The 22,741-nt window shown below is 43.0% G+C and overlaps 1 protein-coding gene across 1 annotated transcript; it reads left to right on the top strand.

Moving 5' to 3' along the window:
• Positions 1-5,852: 5,852 nt before the first annotated feature.
• LOC141011127 (protein NLRC3-like) lies at positions 5,853-22,126 on the top strand. The gene is made up of 10 exons (XM_073484364.1): positions 5,853-5,973; positions 6,279-6,326; positions 7,096-7,245; positions 9,710-9,788; positions 10,737-10,965; positions 11,142-12,939; positions 13,039-13,212; positions 14,372-14,545; positions 20,883-20,929; positions 21,111-22,126. Exons 1-10 carry the CDS (start codon positions 5,897-5,899, stop codon positions 21,713-21,715), a joined length of 3,381 nt encoding a protein of 1,126 aa, XP_073340465.1. The 5' UTR covers positions 5,853-5,896; the 3' UTR covers positions 21,716-22,126.
• Positions 22,127-22,741: the final 615 nt, after the last annotated feature.

The following is a 22,741-nucleotide window of genomic DNA, read 5'->3' as shown; positions in this document are numbered from 1 at the left end:
TTGATAACGCGACAGCGTGACATGTCACTGACAGACCCACAAGACAGAGCAGCAGAGAGCAACAGCTCATCAGAGGAAATGTAGAAAATGTCTCTACAGTCATTTGTTGTGTGATCAGGTCTCTTGTGACAGCGTCTCTCTCTGCCCTCTGCTGCTGTGCAGGTGAGTGAGACAGGAAACCCTCACCTGATTCACAATAACAGCTTTGTTAGGTTAGCATGTCCATGCAAAGTGATGAATGTAGTCTGACTGTACCTCAATACTGAAACAGCTAGAAATATCATTTTACATTATTGGTAAATATCAACGTTCTACATCGTTGCCAACACACTCTCATCTCTCTCTAATAAATCTCTCCAATCCCAAAAAAGAGGAAGCATCAAAGCCTCTCCTTTGAAAAATATTATAATTATAGATTGTAAAATTCTGCCTGTAAAGCAACAGATGAGCAACATGATGAGATATTTTTATGGAGCAGAGCTCGACTGTCCTCAGCATACTGTGAACATTTACACTTTCAGTGGTCAATACTTTAGACAGTCCTGGACAAAACTGGACAGATGTCCCAGTTTATATAACATTGTTTTGAAGTAGCAGCCCTTTATCTTTCTTTACATGTTTCTACTGACTGTGTTTATTGTTATGCACCAAAACACAAATTCAAATGGTGAAAAACTGTGATTCTGATTATTGTGTGTCCAGTTACATGATCAATATACTGTACAAACACAAACAGTTGTAGGTGTTTATCAGGAAAAAGCACCAGTAATGTTCTGCTGTAGATGCTGACCTGCTCATGTGCAATCCTTTGAGCTTGAAGATCTTCTACTCCACGTATGAACATCTGCTCCTTGACCTGTCGCCCTCACATCTGTTCAGTCTGTGTGTTTGTTCACTGTTGGTGTTATTGTGATCTCAGGTCAGGTTGTTGGTAGTTTGCTTTGCTACACGGCTAATTTGACGTTAGTTGAATGATGCTTCACACAGACTCAGAGTCTTTACATGCAGCTGACCATCTTCTATAACCTGGCATCAGGTCACACACACACACACACACACACACACACACACACACACACACACACACACACACACAGTTTGTGTTAAATAAAAGACTTTTGAACCTTCATGCTGTCTATTTAATATTGTACAAGAGTGAATGTTGCCAACCTCGATTCTGTCAAGGATCCAAAATGCTTCGACCGTTACAGCTGTTATGGTCATTTTGGTTGTAGTTTTAAATTAATTATTAATCAGAGTTACAAACTAACAGTTTAGTACCTTTTTCTGAGACTGATTTGGTGAATTGGCTCTTTTCCCTTCCTCAAGGGTGGTGCCCCGAGGTGATCTAATGAAAATTGGATCTTATTATTTATCATAATTAATAATTATCCCTGATGATCATTAATTATTATTGACAGCCAAATTTAACCCCAAACTCCCTATTAATGCTGCATGAAGCACTACAGTACATATGTGTGTTTGTGAAGCAGCTGTTTGAGTATAAAGTACTATATAAAGAAAATAGAGATGAATGAAGAGCTGTCCACATACTTTTGTCCACATAGTGTAGGACTGAATCCCAGAGCACAGACTGAGACAGACCTGCTCTCTTTACATTTACTGAATGTGTCTGAATGTTAATGAAGCTGCAGCTGGTTGAATTCTTGTGTGTGAACTCTAATAAAACTCCAGCACATGATAACTGATAGAACAACACTCACCACTGTACTTTGATCTCCACCTGTTGTATTAGACTGAAGTCAGTGTGAAGCCAGTGACTCAGAGCAGCCTGCAGGGGGCAGCGTCTCTGCTCTGCTCCAATCAAACCCACATGATCACCAGGTAAGTTCCCCAACAGGTGGAGCTGGAATGTGGCCGTCCAATCGGAGCAGCTACGCGGGAGGAAAACACGGAGGCCTACGGGAAGCTGTTGTCCCTGTGGCCTTCAGACATGTTTATCAGAGGATGTAAGGACGGACACTTTCTGGAGTCAGGCCTGATTCACTACCTGCTCCTGCTGTTCTCCTTTAATGTGTTTAAATGTGTCCTGTGTGACTGATGTGAACACTTTCTTTACCTGCTTTAATGAAATATTTCTGCACAAACAAAGTGACAAAGAGTTTTATATTCTTTGTATCGGAGACAAAAAGTCTGCTTTCATCTTCAAATGTCTTGTATGATCTGATTCTGCATTTGTTTTAATGAACATCTTAAAGCAGCTCTGTGTAGTTTTATAGAAGAAATTCAAAGTGACACTTTGATATTTACAATATTAATGAGCTAATAATACAAAGTGTTTCCATCAGTGAATAAACCAGCTGCTCTCAGAGGAAAACAAGGTCCCACAACACTGTTTGAAGCTAGAAAGGTGGCAGGGTCCGCCACATATAAACGCAGTAAAGCTCCTTTAAGGTCAGTGTGTTAATTCACTTTATTCAGTCATGGAAACAAAGAGAGTTTGATTATTCAGTTTGTTTGAAGATCTTTCTCTTCTCATGAACATTTCTACAGACTGCTCCTTTAATTCAAAGTGTCAGACTGTAGTAAAATACTTTTAGTCTCTTTAAAACAGTTCAGTGTAAATATAATAACAGGATTGTTTCACATGTTGTTTGATAAAGACTCACTGACACCTCAGTTACCATGGTTACTAACAGGTGCTGTGGGTTATTAACAGTGAACCAGAGGAAGTCCTGATGATGACGAGGTCTTTTATTTTGATATGACACAGATCACAGACGTCACTTCCTGTCTCAGGTATGAAAACACCTGGCTCCTCTCCAGCTGTGACTTCCGGTGTCACATAAACTTTCACTTTGTGTGCTCGGTGTGTCGCAGACTGACAGTTGTGTCCGTGTGAAGCTCCAGCTGAAGGTAATGAAGACTTTTGAAATGTTTGACTCGTGAACACAAAGTGTGCTCAGTTTAGTGACAGTAGAAACACAACAATGTGCCTCCATCTTCATTTCTACTAACTCACACCAGCCACCATTACAAGTGTCCACCATGTTGAGTCCAGAGTCTTCGAACTGTACTATATCCAGATGATTGCATCAAGAATGTGTGACAACACAATAAGTTTTTAATTGACTGTTTCCAACTGGCAGCTTATTCGTGTTAGAAATCATGACAGTAGCAAAGTGGTGCATAGACACTGTGGTCACAAGTTGATCTGGCCACCTTCTGCATCCAGGAGGTGGCTGTGAGGAGTGAGAGAGGCTATGCTGCAGACTGTCTCTGGTCTGTCTGGTGTAGTGGATCGGTTCTGATGCTGGACAGTTTTTTGTTCCCTCAATGAGTTCGTGTCCCGTATTTGTCTTTTTCCTTTTTCTTTTAAGAGGGTTCATAGTTCTTCTATGTGGTGCATGTTACTCAAACAGGAAGCAAGGACGAGTAAGTGTATTAAATAAAAGTTTATTAGAGATACACGTCACAGGAAGAGCAACTCTCCCTTTTCCTGTTTACAACGTCTTCAGTAACAGTCAGCAACGTTCATACAGCGACTGAGGGTCAGACACGTTTCCTCAAACAGGAGCCCAACTACAGATCAGGTTTGTTTTACACAGAGAAAGCCTGAACAAAGAGGCGCATCTGAGGACAGCTACGTCTTCTCTTCCCGTGTTCAACATGTGTTGAAGCTGCGACAACCACAGACGCATTCGGCTGAACGGCGGCAGTTAACATAGTCCCGTGTTGATCCAGAACACCGGCTAGTGGGTCTACACAGTCAGGACAGCTGACGATAAACTGACTCCACTTATACTCTGGACTCAACATGGCGGACACTTGTAATGGTGGCTGGTTTAAAGTTACAGGCTGTGTCCAAATTCAGGGGCTGCAGCCCACGAAGGGCGCATTTGAAGGCCAATTACGTCACAACGCTGCGCGAAGGCTGTCCAAATTCGAAGGCTGCTCCACATGCAGCCCACAAATGCAGCCTTCCCCACCCTCGTTTAGGAGGACGCACCGCTACTGTCCTTCGCGGCCTCACATATCCCAAGATCCTTTGCGCACCGCTGCTCAGTCCCGAAACAGAAGAGGAAGCAAGAGAAAATGGCGACATCAAGTGGCGCAGACATGACATTTAAATTTAAGTAATGGGTTTATACTCGGTTCTAACTCATTTGAACATCCAACGCCAGATATGTTAAACTTCAAGAGACTATAAAACCTCCAAAGTTTAACTTTCAGTTAAAATACGTGACACTGGTAATGCTATGGTAAATATAGTTGTTATTCACCAATGGGTTAATGTTTATTTGTAATGTTGATAATTCAATTTAGATTTGACACATTGTACACACATAAATAAATGTACACGTTTGATAGATTTGAACCAAAACAAACTTTAATGCATGAACACCTGGTGACGCAACCAGGAAATACTCCGAAGGCTGGACCGTCCCATTTAACAACGGTGGACGCGGCCTTCAAGGTCTCTCCGAAGGACCCGGCCTCCATGGGCCGCAAAGGCCGCGTCCTTGAAGGCTGCAGCCCCTGAATTTGGACACAGCCTGAAAGTGGAGTCAGTTTATCGACAGCTGTCCTGACTGTGTAGACCCACTAACTGACGACTGGACACTGACTGTCCTGTCTCAGTGAGCCAGTGGAGGAGGTGGAGACAAGCCGCTCACCTCCCGCTGACACATAGAAACTGTCAGAGGCTTCAACTAGTATTATTTTGTGGACACTTTAAATGTGGACGACGGCTAAATGAAGTAATTAGTGTTTTAATTCAAACATTGATACAAGCTGCAGAATCACACAGTGTAGCTACTGATCGGTGAAACCACAGAAGAAGCTGCTCTGCTGCTGTTAATAACAAGAGTCTACATTCATTAAAGTGTCTGTCAATCATTTAATCTGATGATTTATCAGTTCAGTTGATCTTCAATCTGACATGAAGCAGAAACCAACAGCTGAGACATGAAAACATGCAGACAGCACATTTGCATGAGTTAAACTAGAGGGATGTTGAGCCGGGCTCACGCAGCCTGTCAACACGTCCACGTCCTCCCCCAGGACTATTCGTTACTATTACTACATCAGTACTCAGTACTCACTGTGGGACCACACCCATCTTACAGCTCAGCCTCGTTTTGATCTCAGCCGCATCTCAGGACCGCATCAGAACAAGGATGGGCCCGAGGCGTAAAGTGTAAGGGGGCCACCCCCCTGATCTCAGCCCTCTTGCTTGGACCACGGCCATCATCGAACTTGGTGGTATATCCGGTTACAAAGACGTCTCCAGGACCACATTTTGCTGTGATGACTCTCAAACTGAAAACATTACCAACCGACACTGTTAAAGATCAGCTAACGGTTCTGACCCAAGCCAGCTGCAGCTAGAAAGGTGAAGCACGATCAGCTTTGGACAAACGCAACCTGACGTGACGTTGCGGCGGCCAGTGATGTAAACTGTCGATGTGATCAGCAGCATGAATCAGCAGAGACACAAAGAATAGAGTCTAACATGATGCTTCACTTGTGTTCTCTCACTTTGGTCTTGTGCTTCAGTTTAAAACTGATCTTATGATCGGCTTCACATCCTGGTTGTTTCATATTATTTTTAATTTGTCGATTAGGATCATCGATCGCTCGAAGGACCTGCCTGCTGGTAGCAGAGCAACATAGCAGCGTCACCTGCGTTGTTCAGTTTGACAGACTGATTTGAGATGCATACTGTCACCCTCTGGATCTGTGGGGGTTAAAGTTCACGACGTTACATCACACAAACTATGGAGGGACCATCCCACACTGCCCCACAACCCTGCAGCTAATCACCAACGCCCGCTGCTGTTGAAATGAATAGTTGCCTGTTAATATTGAGCTGATGTGCAGATGAATGATCTGTGTTTCCTCTGCAGACGACAGTGTGTGTGAGCTGAGCAGCATGAATCAGTGTGAGGACAGAGAGGAGAGAGTCCCTCCCTCTAAAACCAGTCTGTGTGGGGAGCATGAAGCTCAGAGGTGAGACCACCATCTCTACCTGTTTTCAAATGTCTTGTATGATCTGATTCTGCATTTGTTTTAATGAACATCTTAAAGCAGCTCAGTGTAGTTTTATAGAAGAAATTCAAAGTGACACTTTGATATTTACAATATTAATGAGCTAATAATACAAAGTGTTTCCATCAGTGAATAAACCAGCTGCTCTCAGAGGAAAACAAGGTCCCACAACACTGTTTGAAGGTAGAAAGGTGGCAGGGTCCGCCACATATAAACACAGTAAAGCTCCTTTGAGGTCTACCTGCTCTGTGTGTATTGTGTTAAAGCCCAGAACAGCAGAGACCAGACTCTGCTGGACCTGGACCTGGACCTGGACCTGGACCTGGACCTGAGCCCAGCTGTGTGTCCTTTAAGAGTGACAAGTCATACGATCGCCTCATTGACTTTAAAGGAGAACAGCCCTCTGCTGCACAGAGGTAAGCTGTTAATATCACCTTATATATCTATATGTGTGGCGTGTCAAACATATATATCAGTTTGTTTTCAGCATCGTTCTGACGGGAAATTAAATGTGTGAGAGGCTCAAATTTAATTGAATTTCTACTCTGTGGCTACAATTCACCAGCTCACAGTCTGTCATTTGAAGTTTTCCTCGTCTTCAAAATGTGTGTAGGCATGGGTCAGAGTTAACTTACAGTTTAGTTCACTCAGCTCTTCCTTCAGCTTTGTTTTTACACATCACAAGTTCTGTGTAGAAAGTGGCGTACGCCTTTTTCAGCCCTGTGACGTAAGTACGCAACTTTTATAAACAAGACCCCAGATTCTGCTGAACTGGAACTAGAACCTGGTTCTGAACCAGCTGTGTGTCTTGAAGGACTGTTTTTTTTACCTCTTGTTTGACAGGATTCAGTAAATCAGTGACTTTGTTCTGGTTTGGTTCAATATTTGATGAGAAAATGAAGCGATGATCCACAGACTGAAATCATTCAGCTTCATGTTTTATTGAACTCTGGTGTGTTGATCCTTTTCTTGTAGATAGCTGCTAGTTTCTCCAGCAGCTTCTGTGTCTGAAGAATAAAAAGAGAATTTCAATCCCTGGTGGTCTTCCTCTCTGTCTAACAGGATCTATAGGAGACCAGACTCTGCTGGACCTGGACCTGGACCTGGACCTGGACCTGGACCTGGACCTGGACCTGGACCTGGACCTGAGCCCAGCTGTGTGTCCTTTAAGAGTGACTGGTCAAACCATCGCCTCATTGACTTTAAAGGAGAACAGGCCTCTGCTGCACAGAGGTAAGCTGTTAATATCATTAAAATGTGACTGCTTCATGTTTTAACTGTTAATTATCCAGAGAAGTTTTTTAAAGCTGTCAGTTTGTTTTCAGCATCGTTCTTCTTCACTCACATTTATATTGTCACATCTGAAAGCTGCCCAGTATAACCAGTCTGCAGCTCTGCTCTCCAGTTGAACTTTTCCTCCACACACTCGTTCTGCCTGTTGTCTGATGACTGCCTGAGTATAAAACACATTTCACCGAGGCTAACAGATGCTATCTGCTAACGAAGGCTAACCCTGATTCCACAGAGTTCCTCCATCAAATCATCATTTTCCAGTGTTGATTTGAAGGAGTCTGTCGATGCAGAGAAGAATGTTATGTATCATTATTTCCTGCCCGAGCTCAAAGAGGAGACAGTGCAAACCTTTACCTCAGCTCAAACATGTGCGGCGTGTCAAACAAGCTAAAAGAGAAAAATACATTTTATTGTGTGACAGAAACAACCAGACCAACTTGTTCCTGTTTGCTAACATGTAGCTCAGAGAAGAAGTTGTGTCCTTCATTTGACACAGTTCAGTGTGAAATCATCCTCAGGTTTGTTTGATCCACTTCTCTCTGGGTTTCTCTCTGGTTTTCATCATGTGTCACTCACTTCACCTGCTGCAAGTTTATTGTGACTCACCAGTTTGTGCTGAACAAGTAGCATCGTATTAGCTTGTGTGAGCTGTGCATTGTTGTCCACAGTATTATAGAGGTCAACAAGAGCTGAACGGCCCAAACCAGACAAGCTGCTGAACCAACACAGTAAACTGAAGTCTGTACAGAACTCAGACTGAACTGTTGATTCACGGTGTGATCAGCAGTACCATCAACACGTTACTGTCAGGGGAAACCATCTGATTCAATGTTGTCAGCAACACTTTGACTTGTGGTGATTTATTGAATATGTTTGATATATTCAAGTATCACAGCCCAATATGTCAGATTACCATACTATCATAATTGAGTTTTCAGTGTTTCCACTGGTCACTTCCAGCGTCACAGCTCAGAATCACTATTTTAATTGGATGATTATCTTGACTCGTAGCTGCTAACCAGCTTTTCACAGTGTGGAACAACTCTTCTGTGAAGAGAACAAGAAGATGGTCGTAGTAACATAAGGCAAGTCAAGTTTATTTATATAGCACAATTCAGACACAAGGCAACTCAAAGTGCTTTACAGGCGCATAAAAATTACATTAAAAACATTTAAAATACATTAAAACAAAACATTAAAACAAGTTAAGAAATCTTTCCTCCGCCAGCTTCCTGGTTTTTGCTGGATTTGCCTCCTATTGTTCTACTTGTCACTTGTCCCATCGCACTTTATATTTAACCTTAAGACCCGGTCGTCACCGTGAATTCAGTTTGTTTACGCTACAAATTCTGAAAAAAAGCAGCCAACCAGCGGTGATAACCTTAAGAGACCCCTTGTCTCCACTCAGTTCCACTCGGCCCTGAGTTGGCACCAATCCAGCGGTAAAAACACCTTAATAGGAAAAAGCACCTTTTCTTCCTATTAGCTCCGGCGTTCCCAGAACCCGGTATTACTCTGCCCTGAATTGGTCCGAGTTGCCCAACTATCACAATGATCAACAGAAATCAAGCAAAAATTACTATTCAATTTAAAAAAAAAAAAAAAAGAGACAAGAATAGAAAATAAAAGTCACAGTGCAGTTCAAAGCCTTAAAATTGCTTCAGTGAAAGGCAGTGGCAAACAGAAAGGTCTTCAGCCTTGATTTAAAAGAGGTGAGAGTTGGAGCAGACCTGCAGTTTTCTGGGAGTTTGTTCCAGATATGTGGAGCATAATAACTGAACGCTGTTCCTCCATGTTTAGTTTTGACTCTAGGGACTGAAAGCAGACCTCTACCTGACGACCTCAGAGGTCTGGATGGTTCAGAACTCTCCTGACTCTCCTGTATTTATCTTATTTTACCTCCCTCACTCTATCAGTCAGCATCAAGTGTCATACATCATGTTATTCAGGAGAACCTGAAGTTTCACTTTGCCTCTGGTAAATGGTAAATGGACTTGCATTTCTATAGTGTTTTTCCAGTCTACTGACCGCTCAAAGTGCTTTACAACACTTGTCACATTCACACATTCACACTCGATGACAGAAGCTGCCATGTGAGGTGTCAACTGCTCATCAGGAACAATTTGGGGTTCAGTATCTTGCTCAAGGATTCTTCAACATGCCGTTTTAGAGTGATTAACTATTTCATTTACTGACCATGTAGATCTGTCCAAATAAGTTCAGTAGATATAAAATGCTTTAAATCATAACAGAGAAATATATCTGATCCATTGAACATGAGGCATGTGTGTAAATGTGACCGACCGGTCACCGGTCATAGCCTGTCATGATAAACACTGGCTGATTCTAGTCCCTGGCTGTTCGATCGGTGCATCTCTAGTAATTCTTCATGATTCCTCCACAGAGTCGAGCAGGAGAGCTCAGAGGCTCCCAGTGGTCAGTCTGCTCAGCAACATCAAACACACCTAGACTCAATATTTATGGTATGTGCATGTACAACCCTGATTCAAGACAAAGGTAGGACAATGTGAAAAAGGTAGATAAAAACAGAATGCATCCATCTGTGTCCGCTATTCCAGGGTCGGGTGGCAGCAGGCTAAGTACTGTATCCTGCTTAGTCCTTCTCCCAGTAACTCTTTCCAGCTCATCCTGGGGATCCCCAGTCATTCCCAAGTCAAATCAGATATGCCAGTCTACAGAGGAAAGTCATCGGCCACTTGCATCTGTGATCTTATTCTTTCAGTCACTACCCACAATTGATGACCGTAGGTGATGGTCATGAATTGTGGTGCTGATCCTCATAGCGAGTACTTCGGGCCTGTCTGCTTCAGGAGACCCCTGGGCTAACCAAGCCCGAAAGGCCTCCTACTCCAGTTTGTTACCACTGGTGTCCACAAGTGGCTACAACGGACTGTAGAAGACTGTTTGTCCTCGCAGTTTGAAGTGGTGAACCTCGCCCCGTCATTTCTTGTAAACGACTGAGCCTTTCGTGGATGTCCTTTTTATACCCAATCATGATACAGTCCCCTGTTACCAGTTAGCCTGTTTACCTGTGGAATGATCCAAACAGGTGTTTTAGGAGCATTTTGCTGCAACTTTAGTCTTTAGTTGCCCCTGTCATAACTTGTTGCCTGTTGCTGCCATGAAATGCAGAATAATATACATTTGCAAAAATCAGTGATGATGAGACTCCTGCTCAACATTAAAAACATCGTCTCTGAAATCATTGCATTTAGTTTTATATATGTTTAACACGACATCCTAACTTTTTTGGAATCAGAGTTCAACAACTACTTTTACATCTGTTGTGTTCATGATAATCTCCATTCAGCTTAATACATGAGTGGGTTGTCAGTCTGTCCAACATGGATCTGATGTTTGGTTCCATGATTTTAGTTTGATCGTCTCATTCATATAATATTCTGTTCCAGCTGCTGGAGGACAACATTGTCAGTTTCGTGAAGAACGAGCTGAGGAAGAGCCAGAAGGCTCTGAGTTCAGATTACCCAGAAGGCTTAGAGAGTCAGAATGAGGATGAGGAGGTGTTGGATGGTGAAGATGAAGAGCAGAAGAGGAGCAGCAGAGAGGCATTTCTGAAGATCACACTGAACTTCCTGAGGAGAATGAAGCAGGAGGATCTGGCTGACTGTCTGCAGAGCAGTAAGAGGATTTCTATAAAGATTTAACATGTTGTATCAATGAGAAGTTTACTGAAGTCTCTACAGAAAATATCTATACAAAAATATCTTCATATATTGATTCTTTGAGGAAGTAAAATGTTGAAATATTTAATCTATAATTTATTAATGAATCTTATTTGTCTTTTGCTCAATCAGGACATCTTGCTCCAGTTTGTCGACGTAAACTCAAATCTAACCTTCAGAAGAAGTTCCAGTGTGTGTTTGAGGGGATCGCTAAAGCAGGAAACCCAACCCTTCTTAATCAGATCTACACAGAGCTCTACATCACAGAGGGAGGGACTGCAGAGGTCAATGATGAACATGAGGTCAGACAGATTGAAACGGCATCCAGGAAACCAGACAGACCAGAAACAAAAATCAGACAAGAAGACGTCTTTAAAGCCTCACCTGGAAGAAATGAACCAATCAGAACAGTGATGACAAAGGGAGTGGCTGGCATCGGGAAAACAGTCTTAACACAAAAGTTCTCTCTGGACTGGGCTGAAGACATAACCAACCAGGACATACAGTTCACATTTCCATTCACTTTTAGAGAGCTGAATGTGCTGAAAGGGAAAAAGTTCAGCTTGGTGGAACTTGTTCATTACTTCTTCACTGAAACCAAAGAAATCTGCAGCTTTGAAGAGTTCCAGGTTGTGTTCATCTTTGATGGTCTGGATGAGTGTCGACTTCCTCTGGACTTCCACAACACTGAGATCCTGACTGATGTTACAGAGTCCACCTCAGTGGATGTGCTGCTGACAAACCTCATCAGGGGAAACCTGCTTCCCTCTGCTCGCCTCTGGATAACCACACGACCTGCAGCAGCCAATCAGATCCCTCCTGGGTGTGTTGACATGGTGACAGAGGTCAGAGGGTTCACTGACCCACAGAAGGAGGAGTACTTCAGGAAGAGATTCAGAGATGAGGAGCAGGCCAGCAGAATCATCTCCCACATCAAGACATCACAAAGCCTCCACATCATGTGCCACATCCCAGTCTTCTGCTGGATCACTGCTACAGTTCTGGAGGATGTGTTGGTGACCAGAGAGGGAGGAGAACTGCCCAAGACCCTGACTGAAATGTACATCCACTTCCTGGTGGTTCAGTCCAAAGTGAAGAACGTCAAGTATGATGGAGGAGCTGAGACAGATCCACACTGGACTCCAGAGAGCAGAAAGATGATTGAGTCTCTGGGAAAACTGGCTTTTGATCAGCTGCAGAAAGGAAACCTGATCTTCTATGAACCAGACCTGACAGAGTGTGGCATCAATATCAGAGCAGCCTCAGTGTACTCAGGAGTGTTCACACAGATCTTTAAAGAGGAGAGAGGACTGTACCAGGACAAGGTGTTCTGCTTCGTCCATCTGAGTGTTCAGGAGTTTCTGGCTGCTCTTCATGTCCGTCTGACATTCATCAACTCTGGAGTCAATCTGCTGGCAGAAGAACAAACAAGATCCAAGACATCTGAAACAAGAACAGAAGAATCTGCAGAGACACACCTCTACCTGAGTGCTGTGGACGAGGCCTTACAGAGTCCAAATGGACACCTGGACTTGTTCCTCCGCTTCTTCCTGGGTCTTTCTCTGCAGACCAATCAGAATCTCCTACGAGGTCTGCTGACACAGAGAGGAAGTATCTCACAGACCAATCAGAAAACAGTCCAGTTCATCAAGAAGAAGATCAGTGAGAATCTGTCTCCAGAGAGAAGCATCAATCTGTTCCACTGTCTGAATGAACTGAATGATCGTTCTCTAGTGGAGGAGATCCAACAGAACCTGAGTTCAGGATGTCTCTCCTCAGATAAACTGTCTCCTGCTCAGTGGTCAGCTCTGGTCTTCATCTTGCTGTCATCAGAAGAAGATCTGGACGTGTTTGACCTGAAGAAATTCTCTGCTTCAGAGGAGGCTCTTCTGAGGCTGCTGCCAGTGGTCAAAGCCTCCAACAAAGCTCTGTAAGTAGAAGTTATTGATGAATATATACTATCTGCTGTTTTTCAGCAAGAGATATGAATGAAAATGCATTATTTGTTTCCTTGCTGTTGTCTCTCCAGGCTGAGTGGCTGTAACCTGTCGGAGAGAAGCTGTGAAGCTCTGTCCTCAGTTCTCAGCTCTCAGTCCTCCAGTCTGAGAGAGCTGGACCTGAGTAACAACAACCTGAAGGATTCAGGAGTGAAGCTGCTGTCTGTTGGTTTGAAGAGTCCTGACTGTACACTGGAGAGTCTAAGGTCAGGATTCATTAACCCATTCAACTGATGACCATTTCAAATCTGATTTATATAAGTAGACAGCCAGCTAACCTGTAGTAATGTGTCTGTTCATTTACTTTGTCAAAAGACGTATAACTTTACTGTGGAGGTAGTGTCCAGACTCAGAGAATGACTTTCCACAATGATTTTTCATCATTTTCTCTTGTTTATGCTTTTGTTGTTAAATTATTATTATCAGGGACAGTGTCAAATATTCTGAATTTGTATCTGGACCAAAAGTCATCTCAAGAAAAACAAACATATCATACAGCAAAGAAGGGCTGTGAGATATGGCAAAAACATATTATCTAAATCATTGTTTTCCATATTGATCACTATCAATATTCATCATAATATATAATTTGATAATTCTGCCAATATGAAGAATATCCTGAAGCCTGAAGAAGCCACCGGGATCAGTGTTAAAACTTTAGATTGTAGTTTATTGAGATAAAAATAGAAAGAATAACATAAAGAAACAACTCGCTAGTTAAGCTAGGTCTCGCGTGACTAAGCAAGTGGGCCTTCAAGAATACCCTGGAGCCGTAGAAAATCTGAAAGAATACGCCCATTGGCTACAAATCCAAATATGATTGGTTGATCAAATTGTCAATCCAAATGTACACTCTCATTACATTTAATGTCAGGGCATTCTATAAAGGAAATAGAATACCCTGGATGGAGGATATTCTCCCCAGAGACACCGTAGAAAAATATCTGATTGGTTGAATTTCTTCCAACACAAAACCGCTCAGTTTATGGACAGAAATCTACAGAAACAAGTCGCCGTAATTTTGTTTTATTTATAGAATTAATAAGATACGTTTCTTTTTCATCTGAGGATTCCAGGGCCGTCTCTGAATACCTTGAAGGCCTTGAAGATTCGCTACTGCTGGGATGGATCCTTTTCAGGGGATGGAGAAGATTATTTGGTGTTTTGCTGAAGCACAAAAAAATAGAGATGTTTACTGTTATTATGAGAAGTGAAACATATACTTATCAGCCTCTGCAGCCTCTGTTTACTGATGATTAGTTAATGAGGAGAAGGGTTAATTTATTTGGAGACAGTCTGTTCTTGTATCTGACTCATCTGTCTCCTCAGATGATCTGCCATGTGTGTTGTTCTGTGTGTCTGCAGGCTGTCAGGCTGTCTGATCACAGAGGAAGGCTGTGCTTCTCTGGCCTCAGCTCTGAGCTCCAACCCCTCCCATCTGAGAGAGCTGGACCTGAGCTACAATCATCCAGGAGACTCGGGAGTGAAGCTGCTGTCGGCTGGACTGAAGGATCCAGACTGGAGACTGGACACTCTCAGGTATCAAGAGTCAGTGTGATGGAGGAGGAAGAGTCTGATGAGTATGAGTGTGATATGAACAGTGACACATGTAAGAAGCCTTTTTCCTTTTATCAGAACATGAACACTGGTTCAACATGAAGAGGAGATACTTGTGTAGGAGGAGAACATCTCCAGGAACAAACATGATCATTGTTTCTTGGTAATAACTGAGTTTGAGCAGATCTCTGCATGTTAAAGGAGCTGTCTGTCATTTTGAGAAAAATCCCTTTCTGTCCTCTTCACCAGGATAGAATCAGCTTCATCTCTGTACAGAGAGAAGTCCAGGACATGGTTAGCCTAGCTTAGCACAAAGACTGGAAGCAGGGGGAAACTGCTAGCCTAGCTCTATCAAAAGACATAACGAGGTGTGTGTGTTGTGAGGGAAATTGTCTCTTTAATACCTGCAGCACAGAGAGAAGAGCCACAGTGTCTCTGCAGTCTTCACACTGTCCTGACTTATATACTGTCAGCTTACAACAGAACAGCTGTTACACTTCATGACAGGTGTTGATCATGTCTTCACCAAAGCAGTGACCCTTTGATGTTTGACTGGACAGTAACTGTCAGCCTCTCTACCTTCCTGTTAACACCTGAGGCAAAGAGAACTGGTCGGATGCTTAGCTTTTAGCTGGATCAGGCAGAAAGACTTGCTAGCATTGGTAGAGATATAAGAGACCTCAAGCAGGAACTCCGTAACAAACTGATAACATTTAAAGTTGAATTTAAAAGCGAGATGAGACAAGAAATCGCCACCCTCAGACGAGATATTGAACGCACACTTTCGGAAAGTAACAAGGAACTACAGGAACAAAAAACGATCATAACCGAAGCCCAGACTCACAAAGCGGAGTTGGAAGAGCACAGCATGGTGGCAAATTATTTTCTAGAGAAGATGGAAAAACAAACACGCCAGATGCAGGACAAAATACCGGATCTAGAAATGAGGTAGTGGAGGAACAATGTCCAGATTTTTGTCCTTAAGGACACAGAAGAAAGTTCTGTCACTGACTACCTGGATCAACTACTTAAAAAAGAGTTGCGGCTCTTCAACGGAGCCAATCTGCAAATCCAATGCACCCACAGAGCTCTCTCACGAAAATTGAATCCAGGAGATGCTCTGAGATCAATAATAGTTAATTCCTTCAGTTTGAAACTAAGGAGATGGTCCTACAGAAAGTATGGGAAAAGAAGGGGTTGCAGGTGGGCGACAAAAAAAACAATTTTGACCACGACTACCCCAGCGAGGTTGTCCAAAAACACAAAATGTACCAAAATATTAAGAAGATACTGAAGGAGAGGGGCATTTGTTTTCAAACCCCATTAACTGAAAATAAGAATCCATTGGAATAACGGCATGAAGAGCTACGACAACGAGCGGGACGCAGCTGAGGACATGAAAGCAAGGGGATTGACTCACGAGTGAACGAGTACGAGGAGTGAACGAGCACGAGTGAAGACTTGGGACTTGTGGAGGAGTGGACCCGTGTCGCCCTGGGATGGCAACCAGCAGGAGGCGATGGGTCCAGGCAGGATGTGGCGGCACAGCGGGCGAAGGAAAAGTTGCAAGGATATCAGAGGAGACCTGACAACTGACGCCCCGATAATGAAAGAAGTAACAGCACTGCAAGATAATACGGACAGCTTCATTTATTTGACTTCATCATATATAAAACACCAACGAGGTTGGACAGGTCCAGACTGGGGTTGACGCCGTTATACGGACATAGCTCTGGGTCTATGGATGGGCCCTCACAGAAGAGGATTTCCTATCCACCCACCAACAGGGACTTGGGGGAGAAGAGAAGAATAACCCCCATATGGAAGTCCCATATAGTTCACAGTACTCATAATTTTGTTTTTGTTCACGTTTATGTTCAGCTGCTTGGTAAAAGATGCACACACATTATTGAAGCAGAAGGGTAAGTAACAATCTAACAATAATGTCCTTCGATGTAAATAGTCTAAATACACCAGAAGAGAGGAATGGTCTGAACAAAATTGAAAAAAGAAAAACAGCATGTCATATTGTTACAGGAAACCCACCGGTCCCAAGCAGAACATGAAAAGGTTCTTTGGTTTGATTTTAAAAATTCATATTACATTTCATATAAACAAGGACATAAAAGAGGAGTTATGATACTAATTCCAATTACAACTACATTTGTTAGTGAAAAGGAAATGAAGGATAAAGAGGGAAGATGTGTACTAGTCAAGGGAAAACTAGAGACTGAATCTGTCACGTTGATAAATGTATATGTACCTCCCAGAGATGGGGACTCTAGTCTGAGACTTTGACTCCAGTCGCACTTAAGTCACACAAACAGTGACTTCAGACTTGACTTGCGACTCCACCACAAAAGACTTCAGACTTGACTCGGACTCGAGCTTCAAGACTCGTGAACAACCTGTATTACATTTTAAAAAAATTTCAATTCATTCATGTATTTCTATTTCATTTTATTAGTGCATATACGTTCGGGAAACATATGACAAGCTGCATGTCCCCTTTGCCATAATGTGCAACGTTTTGCATGCACTATGTGCGCACATTCACAGATCAAAAAATGCATTGACATCAGTCCTCCCGGAGTTGTGCCTTTTATCATTACTTTTGGTTACAATAACTTCGTGCACAGTGGAAATAAGTGAACAGCTACATGTAACGTGTGTGGCACCAGGATAAATGATGCAACGTTGAATTTCATCAGGCATCTCAAAACGCACCCAGACATGTCAGCCACTTGCTAATGTGAAAGAGACGTTACATTTAGCATATGTCGTCACAGCTAACTATCGCAAAGTGTTGTGCTAATGCTGGGAACAGGCAGATTGCATCTTTATAGTTGGCCATATGATGTGACAGACTAGGTTAATATTTCACCAGGTCCGAGGGCTAGAGGGATGTGTTAAGTAGCAGAAGATTAGACTCTACGATGTCCTAAGTTGGAGACCCAATGTAAGTTCTGAATGTAAACAAAATGAAGCTAGCTCCATTAAAGCATACGTGACATTTTTCCTGTCACAAGTTCACATCCACTCTTGGCTGCCCACATTTTATTTCAGAAAAAAAAACATGATAGAAACGCTGCAGTGTTAGTTTAGAGCTATTTCCCCCCAGAACACATATGTCAGTTTTATCATGCAGATTTTATAACACTTATACCAAAATGTTTAAAAATACAGCTATGACATTTTGTTCACTTTCAATACAGATGTTTTCCTCTCACTTTGAACACTGAAACATGTAATGCATGATGAGGTTGGGCTTTACAGCCAGTTAGTAACACAGACAAACATCACGTATCCTTTGGTGCAGATGCCAAAATGTTGAAAAATCCAGTTTACAACCAGTTTAAAAGGAAATTAAAAACAGATGTCAGAATTAGTAAAGCTGTCCTTAGAAGAAATGGGAATGATCGACATCTGGAGGAATCTCAACCCCCTTGAAAAAGATTTCACACATTATTCAGCAACACACAATGTACACTCAAGAACTGATAACTTCTTTCTAAATATAGGTGATAGGTACAGAGTGTCCGAGTGTAAAACTGGAGGGGCAGATATATCAGATCATAACAGCCTGTTTTTAAAAATACATCTAAATGCCAGAAAAAGACAAACAATCTGGAGACTTAATGTAGGAATACTGAATAATAAAGGGTTCACTCACAAGACCACGCCACAGTTTAATGTTAAGGTGGTTTATTTAAATTGGTAGAAGATTTAGGAAAGGATAGGATTCCTGTGCTGGCATGGCCTGGGTCCCTGTTGTGGAGGATCTTCTTGCCGTGGGATGGTGATGTGGAAGGCTGGGCTGCCGGTGATCCTGTGAGAGAGGCTAGTGGAGAAGGAGAGGGTCTGGGGGGGAGGGTTGTAAGAACTTGAGGCGAACGGGAGAGAAATGGTTAGACTTGCATATATAGATTTCACAGGTGATTGAATCAGGGCGACGTAGGTGGTTGAGTTAATGCGGCACGGGTGGTTAGGTTGATGAGTCACGGGTGGTTAGGTTGATGAGTCATGGGTGGTTAGGTTGATGAGTCACGGGCGGTTTGATTGGCTCGGCCTGAGTGGCAGATCAGCGAGGAGGAGTGGCGTGGTCCAGTTCCTGAACCTTAGTTATAATAACTCTGTTTGGTGGAAGAATTAAAAAAGGAAATTAGGCATTATATGGAGGACAATAGAGAAGTCGACTCATATATTGTTTGGGATGCCCTAAAAGTGGTTGTCCGGGGAAAGTTAATAGCTAAAACCACTTTAATAAAAAGACTTAGAAGAGAAGCGTACCAGAACCACTCCATAAGATTGAGAGAATTACAGCAACAATATCATCAAACAAACGACCCAAAAATATATAAACAAATTAAGGATACTAAAACAAAGATAAATGAGATAAAGTTGGATGAATGTGGAAAGAAGATCATATTTTTGAAGCCAAATTATTATGAAACTGGTCCCAGAGCAACAAAACTCCTAGCAAAACGAATACGAAAACAGCAAGCAATAAATAGCAAACATAAAATTAAGGACCCAAACACCAACGAGACGATAAATGAACCAGAAGATATAGAAAGAGTATTCCAGAGGTTCTGTGAAAATCTATATACACAACCAACTGCTGCAAATGAAGAAGAAATGAGGACCTTCTTAAATCAACTTGATCTTCCGTCGATTGGCACTTACCAAAATGAAAGACTCACAGCAGACATTACAAGGGAAGACATTATCCAAGCAATAAATTCAATACATCTCCAGGGAGCGATGGCTACCCTGCAGAATGGTATAAGATTTATAAGGAGGAACTGTTACCAGCCCTGCAGACCTCTTTTAACTGGACCCTCAAAGAAAGCAAAATACCACCAACGTGGGCAGAAGCAATCATTTCAATCATCCCAAAACCAGGAAAGGAGAGGGACAGATGTGAAATGAATGTGAGAATGTGGGTCTGACCATGTTCTCTGGAGATGTAACAAAATAAGTGTATTGTGGGAAATGGTATGTAAGGTACTGCAGCTAATATTAGGATAAGAGGTCCCAAAAGTAGTTTGGTGCTCCACTTATGTAAACTGTGGAAGGAAAAGGTTTTGGCACATGATGTATATCTGATTAAAATACTGCTAGTAGCAAGCAACAAAGCAATCACCAGGCAAGGAGGTGAGGAAGCACCGCCAACGGAGATCCAATGGCTGCAGCTGTCGAGGAGATCTTTGTGATGGAGACACTGACACATAAACTGAGACTCCAAGAAGCACAGTTTGACAGGAAATGGACAAAATGGACACTTTAAGAGTCAAAATGAGGACATGGGACTGGAATGATGATTAACAGACAAACACATTTTTGAGAGTGTTTAATACAAGACACTTCCCAAGCAGTGAATGTTCCTGCTGGTTGTGTTTGTTGGTTGTTACTATGTGACAATATCAATAAAGATTAAAGTGAAGAAAAAGAGAACTGCCCCTCATATGAGTTCTGTTCTGACCCTGACACCTCCCACAGCTCAGGAGAAGAGGCTCCGCCTCCTCTCACATCCTGATATGTTCTGATCCAAACACTGTGTGTGTGTGTGTGTGTGTGTGTGTTTGTGTTTGTGTGTGTCTGTGTCTGTGTGAGTCTGTGTGTGTGTTTGTGTGTCTGTCTGTGTGTTTGTGTGTGAGTCTGTGTGTGTGTTTGTGTGTGTGTCTGTGTTTGTGTGTCTGTCTGTATCTGTGTGTTTGTGTGTGTCATAATAATGTCTGTCCATGCTGCTCTGACCTCCCCCTCCTCCTCCTCCTCTTCCTCCCCCTCTTCCTCCTCCCCCTCCCCCCCTCCTCCCCCCGCCCCCCTCCTCCTCCTCCTCTTCCTCCTCCTACACCTCATCCTCCTCCTCCTCTTCCTCCTTCTCCTTCACCTCCTCCCCCTCTCCTCCTCCTCCTCTTGCTCCTCCTTTCCTCTTCCTCCTCCTACACCTCATCCTCCTCCTCCTCTTCCTCTCCTCTTCTCCTTCTCTTCTCCTCTCCCCCTCCTCCTCCTCCTCCTCCTCCTCCTCCTCCTCCTCCTCTCCTCCTCCTCCTCTCCCTCTTCCTCCTTCTCCTCCTCTTCCTCCTCCTCTTCCTCCTTCTCCTCTTCCCTCATTCTCCTCCTCTTCCCTCATTCTCCTCCTCTTCCTCCTCCTCCTCTCCCTCATCCTCCTCCTCCTCCTCTTCCCCCCCCTCCTCCTTTTCCTCCTCCTCCTTCTCCTCCTCCTCCTCCTCCCCATCCTCTTCCTCACCCCCCCTCCTCTTCCTCTTCCCCCTCCTCCTCTTCCTCCTCCCCCTCCTCCTCCTCCTCCTTTCAGGGTGGAGCCTGCTGGAGTCCGATGGTTGACACCAGGTCTGAGGAAGTGTGAGTGTGTTTTTACTTTGATTCATGAAAACAAAGCAGCTTCACACTGATGACATCATGAATTCAAATCTGTGATGTCATCATCAGACTGTGACATCACTGGTTCAGATGTGTGATGTCATCATCAGACTGATGACAGATTAATAACTGCAGCTGTGTTGTGTCTTTTTCTCTCCATCAGATTCCTGTGAGCTCACAGTCGACACAAACACAGTCAACAGAAGGATCAAACTGTCTGACAACAACAGGGAGATGAGACGTGTGGAGGAGGATCAGTCGTATCCTGATCATCCAGAGAGGTTTGACTGTCGTCAGCTGCTGTGTAGAACTGGTCTGACTGGTCGCTGTTACTGGGAGGTCAAGTGGAGAGGAAGAGTTTCTATATCAGTGAGTTACAGAGGAATCAGCAGGAGAGGAGACAGAGAGGACTGTGAGTTTGGAGCCAATGATCAGTCGTGGAGTCTGAACTGCTCTTATGGTGGTTACTCTGTCAGACACAATAACAGATCAACATCCATCACCTCCCCCTCCATCTTCTCTAACAGAGTAGCAGTGTATGTGGACTGTCCTGCTGGCACTCTGTCCTTCTACAGAGTCTCCTCTGACACACTGATCCACCTCCACACCTTCAACACCACCTTCACTGAACCTCTTTATCCTGGGTTTGGCTTCTGGTATGGTTCCTGGTTTGCTTCCTCAGTGTCTCTGTGTCCTGAGTCTCCTCCTGAACAGACTCAACTGTTGACAGTTACAGGAACCTTCAAGTTACTGTCATCAGTTCATTAGATGATTGTGACTCAGTCATTAATGTGAAAACATGATGTTCCTGTTGGAGTTGTTGAGGTGGAGCTCATTTTGAACTGTTTTGTACAGGACTGACACTGATGATTCATTCAGACCTGCTCTGATGACACTGAGCTCCACAGTCTGGTTAAACTCCACTGGAGTCGCTGTGGATGATGCTCGGAGCCACAAGTGCAACAAGTCTTCTGCACGTACGAGTGGAAACACGAGCCGTCTTTACAAACACCTAGTGAGAGTTCATCACACACATCCAGGAGCAGAAATGCACAGACTGCTGAGCTCGTAGTTCATCTCTTGTTTCCTCATCCACCTCAGCTGTGTTACAGAGTCAACTACAGGCTACATACATGGTTCATGAAGAAGAGGAAGCATTAGTCCACTGATGGTTTCCATCTAAACATGGTGCAGTTTCAGAGTCACACTGTCCTCTGGACGGAAGATATTTTGGCTCATAATTCAAATAGAAAATGAAAAAGATCATTTCACTGCCCTACTAGGAAGAATTAGGCCTGAACTCAACTTTAAAACTGGAAATTTAAAATGTAAATGATGATGTGAAAATGTGAAGTGAGGACATGAGAAAAGGGAAATTTAAAATGGAAATGCTGGAAGTGAAAGCTGAAACTAAAGATGAAATTAAAACTGCTGATGAAATAAGACGAAGGACATCACATCAACATCAAACATGAAACTCAAAATGGGGAAGAGAAAAGCTTGAATGGAAAAAAGTAAATGTTGTTTTGCATTTTCATGTCAAGTCATTAATGAAATGAAGCCTCAGCTGTCATTTGAATGAACTTTGGTGAGAGATTTGAATCAGCTGATGGCTGTCATAGTAAAGAGGCAAATCACAAAGAAAAAAGTATTCAGCTCCTGATTTGAACACAAACTGTATCCATCACTACATTTCTGTGGAAGCCATGAAATGCTCTTGTTAGCATTTATTATGTTATGAAACATCAACACGTCTTTCAACAGACCAATGTCACCAACCCGACCTCCCTGAAG

This window comes from Pagrus major, chromosome 16 (assembly GCF_040436345.1).
Source record: "Pagrus major chromosome 16, Pma_NU_1.0".
In the NCBI taxonomy this organism is placed as follows: Eukaryota; Metazoa; Chordata; class Actinopteri; order Spariformes; family Sparidae; genus Pagrus; species Pagrus major.
Note: the sequence above shows the minus strand (reverse complement) of the source record. Positions and strands in the feature narration are given on the sequence as shown.

Bases quoted from the DNA above. Each gene is read 5' to 3' on its own strand.
- LOC141011127 (XM_073484364.1), top strand. From the start codon at position 5,897: ATGAATCAGTGTGAGGACAGAGAGGAGAGAGTCCCTCCCTCTAAAACC. The intron at 6,327-7,095 runs ACCTGGACCTGG...GAGACCAGACTC, and splicing joins GGACCTGGACCTGGACCTGG to TGCTGGACCTGGACCTGGAC. The intron at 10,966-11,141 runs GTAAGAGGATTT...TTGCTCAATCAG, and splicing joins GGCTGACTGTCTGCAGAGCA to GACATCTTGCTCCAGTTTGT.